The following is a 12612-nucleotide window of genomic DNA, read 5'->3' on the forward strand; positions in this document are numbered from 1 at the left end:
GCTAAAAACAAGATTAAAAACAACCCGCAGTATTTTTGGAAGTGTCTCTAGGATTGCAGACATCTTAACATAAAATATGGTTAAACTGGGAGATTCATTTAATAAGCCAAAAAATGAACTGACCCGCTGATAGACTATTTTCTTTAAAACATTTCTGAACAGGAACATGGATTCTAGCACTTCAGTTGACAGCATTTCAGCTGCTGCTTTTAATACTGAAATGAGATGTTTGGGTCACTGAATTTTCTAGTATTTTTGAATATTTGGCTGTTTTTCACCAAGTATCTGTCCCTTTCATATGAACCTTGAATAAGGCAATATACTCAGTTTTATAGTAGCATTTGCCTTCATTTAAGGATTGTGTGGTACCAAGCTGAACATTGGCAACTGCTAGTGATGGGATGTGGTGTAGAAGTCTCTTGTACCCTGCCTGCACATGATCGTTGTATGTCCTGGATGCTGCAGTTCTTGAACCATTCACCAGTCAGAAAGAAATGTATAAAAGTGATCCTGGATGTCAGGCAGAGTTTTAACTCCTGGCAGCTGTGCTTTGTGATACAGCTCTGTTTGCATGCAGCAAGATGACAGGGGTGCTGTTAAGTTCTTGCTCTTCTTCCTTTTCCTTCCTTTTCCCCCTCTGCTGGGCTGCGGTCATACTGCACTCACCTCTGCATAATCCACCTTCAGTTTGGAGTTGGGATCTCTTGCTGCTTTCCAACCGTTTTCCTCCTTGTCTTGGAAAGCAGTGTTAATTTTAATAGTTGGAACCCTTGTTCAAGTCAGTACCTCTGCAGAGATCAGCCAGACTCCTGGGAGGGATCTGTTCTGCAGCATTTTCCATCTGGTGAAGTACTTATTTTTCCAAAACTTCTCCTAGGTGTGCAGTGGATATGTCTTAGAGGATTCCCTAGACTGGACATTGAAGTTCAAACTCTCAAAAAATAGTTTTTAAGAACAAGAGCATCTCTGCCTAAAAGAGGATGGGAATACATTACTGTCTGGAAATAGTGCAACAGTATGTTGAGACAAGTCATGAATAAAATATTATTTGAAATGGGCTGACTTTTTTCCTCAGCTGATTAATCTCTAGCTTGTTCACTGTCAGTTCCAGACTGTCATTTCTGAGGTTATTTTTTATGCACTGAAAGAACAAATGTGCATGTACAGTACTATCGAGCTGCTCTTCTGACTTTATGACCAAGCTGCCAATTAGTATCGTACAGTCTGATCTCTACAAGCTGCCTTGTTTTGGTCCAAAGCAGAGAAAAGGAGCTGTAAACACAGCATATTTTTCATAGTCTGTTATTTTTCCCTTTCTTAGTGGGACTAAGCTTGAAGACTCGCAGGAACCTTTTAAGTCATTCAGACTGAACACTCTGCCAGTTCTTTCACTGTGGATGAGAAAATCCTTGCACTCAAAATACAGACTCCTCAAACTACTGTGCACTTCTGCATATTTGATTCCTCTGAAGCCAAAAATAATTTTTCCAGCTTTTCAGGATATATAGGTCAATGTTAGAAGAAACTGAACACTCGTTTCTTCTGTGCTGATTCCAAGTTGGATGAAAGTGGTCAAAATGTCATTGGTAGGCAGCTGCAGAACTGAACCAGATTGTCCTGTTCTTTCATGCTGCTGCTGTCTGTGCTGGTGAGTTTATGGAAACTGCAACAAAGCATCATTTTATCTTGCCGAGGTTTTCTGCAAGCAGCTGACTAAAGCTGCATGAAGATTATACTGGTTCAGTGAAAATATACTGGAGAAACATAGGAAACTTGTATCTGAAACAGTCAGTTTTCAGATTTTCATTTAATCCGCAGGAAAAAACGAATGACTGCTTTATTCATGAGCTTTAGTGACTCAGTGCATTACATAGCTTGTATACTTTTTTAATACTTTCTAATTTATGGATGTGAGGTGCCGAGTTTGGTTTTAGCAATTTCTAACAAGACCAAATCATGGACAGTTAGATTTTTGGCTTCTCAGAAAACTGCAGTATATTGTATTATCTCAAAACCAAAGGTCAATTGTAAAACTTTATGAGTAGGGGAAGAATTACTGTTTGTAATTCAGCTAGCTGATCACTTTATTCTATAAATTTCTGTTCTTTATTGCTTCTGGATACTTGGCATTTTGAGTAACTTGCTCATCACTCAGGAGCGTTTGGAAAATTACTGTATGGATGAAAAAATTACTGTGTGGCTAAAAAGCCTCATGCATGATAAGCTGCTGTGGCAAAGATTTAACTTTCATTTATATGCTTCATTACTTCAAATATTTAAATGGAAGACATGAAGTTTAGTGATAATTCCAGTGTTGCCATGTAATGTCAGTGCTGAGTGATAATACATAGGCAGTGAGTAATAAAAGAGCATGTATTGCTTGAAAGATAACATGACTTTTGACCTACAATTAACTTCATGTCACTGTCAGAGTACATTGTAATTTGAACTAAAGGGTAATTTTGAAGCTTGTTTGAGGAAAGGTGGTGTGGTTTAGGGTGTTGTCAGGACAGCCTGTGCTGGGGTCTCAGGGAGCCAGTATGAAGGTGGAATTATTTTGGTAGTAATGCTGCGAGTGCTGGTAGAGGTTGCCTCCAATGACACTGGATTTTATGGATGGTTATTACACAATCGTTTTATTCTTGCTCCAGATAAGATGCACGCTGACTGAACAATGTTTTCTGCTCTTGATCAGAGGCTTGCACAAAAGTAGGCAACTTCTGTGCTAATAAGAAATGGCAATCCCTTTGGAATTACCCCCCCCTTACCCTTCCCAACGCATGTCCCCTGTGCACCCCAGGCCTTTCCTGCTGCAGCTCTCACTTCTTGAGTTCACGTAGTGCAAGGCCTAGTGGCAGGGTGGAGATTGGAGTCACATACAGTTTCCAGATTTCTCACCGCGGTTAAACAGTATCAAGGGTATCAGACTGAAATAATATCTACAGCTTTATTTAGGAATTCAAGAAGGTAATGTTGCATAGGTTCTTGTGTTTGAAAGGGTTTGGGGCTTCTTGCTTGCTTTTTTTCAACTAAAGACTGAGCCTTTTTGGGTAAGAGCATAGATTCTTAGGTCTCGATGCCATACAAGTTGTACACAGTCACCTCACTAGGCAACATTTCCAGCGTAGTGACTTTGTTTCTAGAGGTGTTGTCAGTGTTTCCAGGCATCTGAGGCTGAAATTCTGAAATCATTTTGCTTCGATGTGGCTAAACCAATGGGTTATGTTGTAGAAGACAACTGTTCTTGCTCCATAACCTTACTGGGATTTGCTACAGGGTGGTTTTGGTTTTTTTCCTTCACTTGTATCAGTGCTCCATGTTGCTGCTGGTTTTGATACCAAATAAAAATACAAGCTTCACCAGTAGTGATATAATCACAGGTTTTTATTTAGTTTTATCCTAACCCTGATAAATGCTGTTGCATGCAATTTAGCCATAGTTATAGCATTGCTGCCATAAATGCGTCCTTTGGCAACAGACATGGGGGGTGGGGGGATGTGATAGATAAAAGGAGGGAAAGCAGTGCTTGTGTACAGTTTTGGCCTTCCAGTCGTACACTTGTTTTTCTTGCAGGTTTGCTAGCGGCAGTGTAGAATAGGACAGTGCAGTACTTATTGGTGCTGTGGTCTTGTTTGTTTAGACACTGTCTTGGGCAAGGTTATGTGATAATTCAGGGAAGCTTGCACATTTGAGCTATGAAATTGGTGATTAAACAGGAAACTTCCTTTTCTCAGATTCAGACAGCTTTCCAGAGAACAAGTGTAACTGCTTTGTTTTAAATATATATGTATCTATATCTGGTCACATTGTCCAAGATGGGTTTTATAACTAAATAGAGCTAAACTGATGCTATTTTAAAATGTGACATTTAACGGGGGAAGTGTTGAGCTGTGAATTCTGTTAAGTGAAAGTAACATACAACTGAAGCTGAACGCACAGCCATTCTCTGGTAACATGGCAGCGCAGTTTCACCTCAGCAGACTGCTATTACCTTCTTATCTTCTTGTTCTGTATTACAGTGGCATTAAGTTAGGCTCTTAAAATAACACTGGGGATATTGTTGATTTTGATAACTGACTTCTGACTCCTTCCAACAGTGCGAGGATCCAAACCAGGTAAAAATGTCCAACTTCAAGAGAATGAAATTAGAGGATTGTGCTTGAAATCCAGAGAAATCTTCCTCAGTCAGCCTATTCTGCTAGAACTTGAAGCTCCACTGAAAATATGTGGTGAGTACTGTGATGTTCATTCGATGCTTGGTTTGAGGGAGTTTCAGATAGATGCAGACCTTAAGCAAAGAACAAATGCCTGGTGCTACTTCCAGCTATTAACGGTGGAACTAATAAATGAATGTAGCAGAAGGGAAAAATAAAACCCTGCTGGATGCTTAGGGCAGAGGAGGTAACAAATACGGGAATTGAAGTGGGGACCAAAACCATCCAAACTCAAAAAGTAACTGGTCCAGTTTCACCAGGTCTCCTGGGGAAGGGATTCACATGAAGTTTTGGAAAGGAGTTTTTGTATCAGTGAAATAATGTTTGGCCCAGTTGTGACTGAACCATGGAGGAAACAGGAGAACTACAGTAGTTTATTGTAGCTGCTGTTCAGAGTTGAACAGGGCTTTGACAATATTTTAAAATCCTGCTGGAAACTTAAATTTCTGTACTATTTCTTGGAATTAATTTCTAGTTTGGTTTCACCATACACGTACACAGTGCTGTTCATTGTGCACACACGTGCATGTCTAGTTACACTAAAAGAATGGAGGATGTCAAAAGCCTCAGTAAATGCATTTTAAAAAGCTTCCAGCAAACAGTATTTTATGCTACTCTCAACACCAAGGTTTTACTTCAGACTGAAGTAGCTTGTTCAATATTTATAACATTGGTAGTCTAAAACCATGATTTAATGTTCTGTTTGTCAGAAACAAAACCATGATTTAAACCAAAGGCAGCAATACCAATTTCATTTTTGATATGACTCCACTGCTAGAATTTGAATTACTGTTTCAGGAAAACACCAGAGATGGCACCAAGGGAAGCAAATTCCCTAAGTGGTCAGGTTTCCATCAGTATTACCAATGCTGTGTGGAAATACCAAGGCTGAAGTAAAGGTTCGTGATCTCACAGCCGCCAGTCAAGTAAAGGATTTAACTTGATGTCAGGTTTTCATTGAAGTTCGCAGTTGGTTTCTTTGAATCTCGGTTTTACACACATGTGAATAAGTAGCTACATACTTTGTCTTAGTGCAGTTAACCATTGCATTATATAGATGTCAAAGTTCAGAATGTGATCATTTTTAAGTGTGTTGGAGGCAGTATCGAACTGCAGGCTTTTTTCTTCCTGAAGCATCAATTCATTTAGAACCAATCAAAGAGTGTCACAAAGGATCACTTACATGTTGTTTGTGAATGTTCTTTGCAGGTGACATCCATGGTCAATACTATGACTTGCTTCGACTCTTCGAATATGGAGGTTTTCCACCAGAAAGCAATTACCTGTTCCTTGGTGATTACGTTGACAGAGGAAAACAATCTTTAGAAACAATTTGTCTTCTATTGGCCTACAAAATAAAATACCCAGAGAATTTTTTCCTCCTCAGAGGGAACCATGAATGTGCCAGCATCAATAGAATTTATGGATTTTATGACGAATGTAAGTAATATGGATGTGTGTGTCTTTGGCTTGGGCAGGCAGCCTTGAGGAGGGGCTGGTGTGGCAGTGTTAGATGATTCCTCCCTAACTTGCAGGTGTCTATGCGCACTTCAGGGGTAACCTTGGCCCCTTTTAGGAAGGGAAATGTGTCCTTTCCCTGCTCCTGTTGGAGTCCAATCCTCACAGTACAAAGCAGCGCGCGAGTGGGTAATTTTTCTTTATTGGCTGCTATGTTAACTAACAGTTCTCACTAGTGAACACTGTTAAAATCCTTAAGATTTTTTTTTGAGGTGAGAGAATTTTACTCGATGAGGTTTTCAAAAGCTTCTGTTTCTTTTGTCTGAGGGATGATGACGATGTATGCTTGCATTATAACTGGCGGAATGGGCTGGTCTTTACTGTGGCTATGTTACAGTGCTCGCAGTCTTCCTCATATTAAAACCTATGCATTTGTCATTTAAAAAAAACAGCCAAACAACTTTGCCCTTATGTGGATGCAGTCCTGCTGTATGGTGTGCTGTTGCTTTGACCAGGTTCTGCTGTGATAGAGCCTGTACGTAAAACCCTAACATAGCAAGAAATTTTGCTATGAAGTAGAAGCGTGCGTTCATGTTTCAAGGGATGTGAATTAATAAATGCAGATAAAACTGTTAATTGTGCACTGAAGCATTCGCACAACCTCTGTTGTGGGACATACTTGGCTTGTAGCACACAAGATGTCCTCGCCATGTCATGTTCTCTTTCAACGAGGAAACAAAGATGTGCGGTATTTCAGAGTTGACGCCTCAGAGATTAATCACAGGCTTAGTCATATATCGCAAAGATGTTCAGGGTTCATATCTGTTGGGAGAGTCCCTTGGAAAGTAAAATTAGAGTAGCTTCATTTTTCAGTCCTTTTTTTTTTTTGCCTAGAGAGACTTTTTGTGGTAAAGCACTAGCAGAAATTTAAAGACAATCTTCCTAAGAATTGCTGTCTTCCCTGAAGAAAACAACAAATGACAGGATATTCTGAAATGGATCAAATTCTCCAAGGGATAACTTTTCGCCCTTTTCCCCTTAGATGTAGGCAGTTTTTCTACAGCACTTGTGCTATCCTCAGAGCCGCTTCAGAGCGCTCTGCAACACAGAGAGACCTCTGCAGCTTTCTTACCTGCTGAGGGACTTTTTTGCTTGTATCAGAGAAGATTAAATTGTGGATAGGCTTTAATGCTAACTTTTTGCAAGCCTTAGTGAAGTTAGGGCAGCCATGTAACGTTGGTTGTAGTGGTATTGGAAAATCACATTGACCGCTTCTTCTCCAAAATGTCTTCTAGGTAAGAGAAGATACAATATCAAGCTGTGGAAAACCTTCACGGACTGTTTTAACTGTTTACCAATCGCAGCTATTGTGGATGAGAAAATATTCTGCTGTCATGGAGGTGAGTAAACAGTTCCTTAGTTGGTATTTGAGAAAATGTAATACTCTGGTATCGATCATGGGAATTTCATGTTTATGTTGCTGTAGCTTCAGAACTTGAGGGTTTTTTTTCTTTTCCTTGGTTCATGTTGAGGTAGGGTTGAGTTTGATTTGTGTCAGTTCTGGGAATCATGGAGCTGGTGCTTTTGTAACTTCAGACACAGTGATCTGCTTTTCCTTTTATACCAAAAGGATATTTAATAGCCTCTCCTTTTGAGTAAAGAATCCTTGTAAAGAATCCTTTTTTTAGACTTCTGTGACGAGGAGTTTTATGTACAGTCTGAAAATACCCGTTTTCATAGAATCACAGATGGTTTGGGTTGGAAGGTACCTTTAGAGATGGTTTAGTAGATGCCGTGGGCAGGGACATCTTTCACTCAGTGAGATTGCTCAAAGCCCTGTCCAATCTGATGAGTTTGAAGTTTCATTTGTAGAAATGGGCTCTGTTATGCTATGTGATACTTGCTTTATGCAGCTTCTCAAAGTAATAAAACACATCGCACCTTAGATATTTCATCACTTGCCAGTAGTTGTAGTTGCCCAGGGAGACTTATCAGTGAAAAACGGTGCGAGGTCTGTCTGATACCATATTTCATCTCACTGGGCCTGATCGTTAACATAAACGTACCCTGTCATTTGCAGTATTAGCGTCTCTTTTACTTAACAGATCTTTTAGCTGACACTTGCAAAATATTACGGTGAGATTATTGTAATCCTGTAAAATGTGGAAATGGCTTCGCTTCTCTTGCCTTCCAGTAAATCTTCCAGAAAGTGACTTGTCTTCTGTTACAAAAGCTTTAAAACAAATGCTGGATTAAAAAAAAAAGTTGGTTAACATCCCCATTGAACTACGTAAGATTGCGGTGGTGAATCGGTTTGAGCACAAATTATTTTTGTCTTGAATTAACACGTCAATCTTGCAGAGCGAAGTTGGACTAAAATGTGAACTGCTGTGTCTTAACTCTGCACAGGTTTGTCACCAGATCTCCAGTCAATGGAACAGATAAGACGAATTATGCGCCCCACAGATGTACCAGACCAAGGTCTACTTTGTGACCTCTTGTGGTCTGACCCTGACAAGGATGTCTTAGGATGGGGTGAAAATGACAGAGGAGTGTCCTTCACATTTGGAGCTGAAGTGGTTGCTAAGTTTCTCCATAAACATGATTTGGATCTCATATGTAGGGCTCATCAGGTATTTTAATTTTGTACATTAAACCATAGAGTGATTTAGGTTCAGAGGGACCTGAGGTGGTCGTCTGGTCCAGCCCTACTCATGTGTGCCCAACACAGGACAAACCAGTTTAAGCCGAGTTGCTGAGGCTCTTGTCCAGCCACACGTTAAATATCTGCAAGGATGGAGATTCCAGTGTCTCTGAATAGCTTGTGCTGGTGCTTAACAGCCCTTGTCATCAACGTTTTTTCCTTAATATGTAGAAATTGTGGCTCTGATTCCTGAATGAGATTCTCTTGAACCTGGCAGAGTCCTGTTTTTCTCTTTGCTGATGAATTCTGTTTCTGAACTGGATCCTGCGATGCAGTTCCTGTTCTGAAGTCTAAGTTTGGAACTCAGTTCCTCTAGATGGAGGCAGTTTTTCAGCTGCTGGCTCTGTTCAAGCTGCTTTGCTTTGTCCATTGTCATAGTTCTGCTTTTCTCTCCAAAGGTTGTTGAAGATGGATATGAGTTCTTTGCAAAAAGGCAGTTGGTAACTCTCTTTTCTGCCCCAAATTACTGTGGAGAATTTGATAATGCGGGTGCCATGATGAGTGTGGATGAAACTCTAATGTGCTCTTTTCAGGTACGCTATCTGAAGTTTACATCCTAGTTACTGTGGTCACACTATAAATTGCTCTGTTTTGAATTGATACCTTACTGTTACAAAACCGCGGTGCTTGTTTCAAGCAGATCTCTGCAGATCCCATGTATAGCCAGGGCTGTGTTTGCACTCACGTCTTCAGAAATGTGATAAGCCCTTGCTGATGTGAGCCATGAGCTGTTTTACCCTGGAATTAAATCATCCCAGCAGAGCCATCAGCTGTTGGCTGCTTTCTTTGGCATGGGCTCTCCCATCGGCTGCTCTGAGCCCTGTTGTAGCTGTGAGGAGGAAACATTATTTCTTGGCATATTTATGGCTGGTCCAGATACCCATGTAATGCCCTTGCTCATGAATGAGCTGTCTGTAAGAAAGCAGAAACTTTGCTAAATGACTGAACTGTCTTTTCAGATTTTGAAACCTGCAGAGAAAAAGAAGCCCAATTCCAGCAGACCCGTAACGCCTCCCAGGGGTATGATCACAAAACAGGCGAAGAAATAGTCACGCTGGCGCTGCCTTGCTGGGACTTGTATGATAGTATATAACCTCCATTTTTAAAACTGTCATGTGTACTGTTCGGCTTGCTCCAACTAGATAACGTGTTTGTGATTTTCCTTTTGATCCGAGGAATGGCATTTGCTGGTTGTAACAGCGAATGAAAGACTTTTCTCCCTCCCAAGAAAAGAGTTTTAAACTCCCCTTTCGTCGGTGTTACAGCTGTACACTCCACGGCATCTTATCCTCTCCTCTGGGTAATTGTACAATGCCTCTGAATCTGTACAATGAGTAGTGTAAATGCTTGTTTTCTTTAGGATCTAAAGAGGGCACTAGTGTGCTGTGAGAGTAGAAATTTGTTACTGTCGGAAATTACATGCTGTTTATACAAACCACTGTGAACTTTTTTTACGTTAAAATTTGTTTTAAAGGGATTGCTTTTCTTCTGATGTCTTGTCATGTACACGTTAGTTTGATTGCTGTCAACATATTAGGAATAACCTTCAACCTTACCAGCATCGCTGGTATGATGTATATTTAATTCAGACACATCCCTCTCCGTATACTTCAGATGACAAAGCCATTATAAGTGTTTGTGTCTTTCCTGAAGCCAAAGTCGCTTAGAAAACTGCTGGTACACGACCCACCGCGCGGCATTGGCAGGGCTTTCCATCGCGCCTTCCTCTCGGGGATCAAAGGAAGTCCTGACTGGAAATAGCGAGTAGAGCTGCTGTGCCGTCTGTTGTGTTCATGGTCACAGTAACCACATTTTTGTACAGTTTCTGTATGTTTGCTCAAGTGGACCCTTCCGCAGCGGCGCCAGTCCCGCGGCAGCCAGCATCGGAAAGCTGGAAATGGTTCTAGGTCTGCCTGAACGCTTTGTGCATTTTAGCCTAAAGACTTTGTTCTGCAAAGAAACCTAGAAAATCGCTTGAAGAAGCCAACCAGAGGTGTTGATATTGATCACCCGTTTATATAAATCTCTCACAGAATCTTGTTTTTTAAAAACTGTTAATCTTTTTTGAACAGATAACAGTGTACTATACCATGTAGTGAAAAATCACTTATTAAATGAAGAAATTGTTAAATCTTCTCGGTGTCAGTTTATCACAACGTATCCACTACTGCTATCAGGACCTGACTTAGAGAAATAAATTGTTCTGGAAACCCACAAAATCTCGGTTTGGATTTGTCTGAGCTACGAGCACTAGAGGTGTGTTTTGGAGCAGGACTGCTGTGTTTACAGCTGGTTCTGGAGCTTTAATGCACATGCTGCCCTCAAGCACAGGGACGCTGCGGTTCAGCAGCTGCAGACGCTGGGGTCTGCACTTCTCTCTTGCAGCCCCGTGGCCGGGGAAGCTGCGGGCAGCAGCGGTTCCCAGGGCTGTGCGTGCGTGGGAGGACACGCTCAGCTCGGCTCCTGTTCATGAGTGGTTTGAGTGGGGTTTACCTTGAAATAAAGCAGGACTTCCTTGGGACTGGGGGTTCCGAGGGTCATAGCTGAGCACGAGAACAATTTCCTTTGGTTCTTAATTAAAGAACTGTGAATTCTTGGTGAAGAAAGCAAGTTCAGTAATGGTCACCACCAGTGTCTGCTCCCTCAGCAAGGCACGGACACCGCCAGCTCTGTCCCAGCATTGCTGAGCGGATGAACTTCCCTTCACACCTGGAGTGAGCTGAACTCTGACAATGCATCTTCTGGACAGTCCCCAGCCATTGATTTGGGGTTTTTAATGTATTTCTCTGCCAAATCAAAGAGCCTTTTTCCTATTCTGAGGACTCCTTTTTTCCCCTTTCTCAAGCTAATTAATCAAGCCACCTCTTTTGATGAGCTCGTTAGATTAGGTGTCGGAGATCGCCTGGTAAAGGCTTGCTCATAAACTTTCACCCTTTAAATCACATTTGTGGTTTTCTTTCTAGCTCTATTTTGTCTCCCTCCTTGTAAAACATTCACCTGCATTGTCTTGTATTGATCTGGCGAATAACGGAGCTTCACAGATCCAGTTTTTATGGGCCCAAAGGGGCGCATTAACCATGCAGAGAGGGAAGAGGAGCTTCTGCTCCCACCACAGGTTGTGACCAAGGGGTTTACACCCATGTGTTGGGGCTTTTTGATCTGTGGAGGGAGAGGAGGAGCAGCAGCTGCAGATTTCCGATTGTTTTTCCGTAATGATCCCGAAGGAATGCCTGGTCTGCCCACAGAACAGCACGTCCACCTCCACATTTCCTTCCCACCGCCCTTTCCTGCTGGCACGGAGCAGTGCCTGTGGGAGCCGCAGAGATGAACAGGGAGGGGCACCAGGTCCTGCTGAGGATTTCCCCACAAGGTAGCAGGAAAGTTGTGAAAAATCCAGTTTTGGGGGGGTTTTTTGAGTTCTCTTCAGTCCTCTGGTGCCCTTTGCAGTGTGCCCAGCTCTAGCACAGAGGTGTTACCAGAACAGTGGTAATTGGGAACACCTCTATGGATCTGGCTGTTACTGCAGATAGTGCTGTGTTTGGTTTCTCTAACAATAAATGAGTCCTTTTTGCCGTCCCAGGCCGTCTCTGATGGTTCCTGGTTTGCTCCAGGACATATCGGTGCTGTTGTGGCTTTCAGTCCCGAGTTGTGGCTTGAGAGAGTCCCTGGGCTTAGACTGAGATTAACACCACGGCTTGTGGAAAAGGACACAAAGAAGTGTAGAAACAGGGAGTTTAACCTGCAGCAGGCTGGGAAGAGGTTGAAGGTGAGGCCCTGGGGCTTGGCCCTGAGCTCCCCCTGCTCCAGGCCTGTGATGCTGCATTCACCCTTAAATCCTGACCTGGGCACCAGCCCGGTCCTCACCGAGAGCTTTGCGTGGTTAATGTGCATCCCCTCTGTGTGCAGGTACCAATTGTTGGGGGTTTATTTAACTTCTGGCAACGAACCTTCACCTTTGTGATGGCCCTGGGAGCTCAGGGGCCCAGGGAGCCCATGCAGTATGAAGACAGCTCACAGGGGAGCAGAATCTGGCAGTTTCCTCCTTGAAACCTGCACTTCTTATGGAAGAGGGGCTCGGGTCTGTTGAGCCGCAGGTGGAGTGGAAGACATCATTTGGTGGTGGTGGTGTTGATGGGAGCCAGCTGAAACCAAAATGCCCAAATTGGCTGGAAACTCGCAGGATAAAACTCCTCCCTCCTGCTGCTGCAGGGCTGCGTCCTTGCTGTCCTACAGCTG

The 12612-nt window shown here is 42.4% G+C and overlaps 1 protein-coding gene across 1 annotated transcript; it reads left to right on the forward strand.

Annotated features, from left to right (window-relative positions):
* Positions 1-1426: 1426 nt before the first annotated feature.
* On the forward strand, positions 1427-10507 carry LOC104535162 (serine/threonine-protein phosphatase PP1-gamma catalytic subunit-like; the record flags this gene model as incomplete). The annotated part of the gene is given in 10 exon segments (XM_010194232.1): positions 1427-1478; positions 1481-1532; positions 1534-1592; positions 1595-1648; positions 4098-4229; positions 5424-5654; positions 6968-7072; positions 8082-8305; positions 8775-8909; positions 9336-10507. Coding segments are annotated over 10 exon segments (1134 nt in total), but the record flags the coding sequence as incomplete, so codon positions are not given.
* Between the last annotated feature and the right edge of the window lie 2105 nt (positions 10508-12612).

Source organism: Mesitornis unicolor, unplaced genomic scaffold, assembly GCF_000695765.1.
Source record: "Mesitornis unicolor isolate BGI_N332 unplaced genomic scaffold, ASM69576v1 scaffold2471, whole genome shotgun sequence".
NCBI classification, from domain to species: domain Eukaryota; kingdom Metazoa; phylum Chordata; class Aves; order Mesitornithiformes; family Mesitornithidae; genus Mesitornis; species Mesitornis unicolor.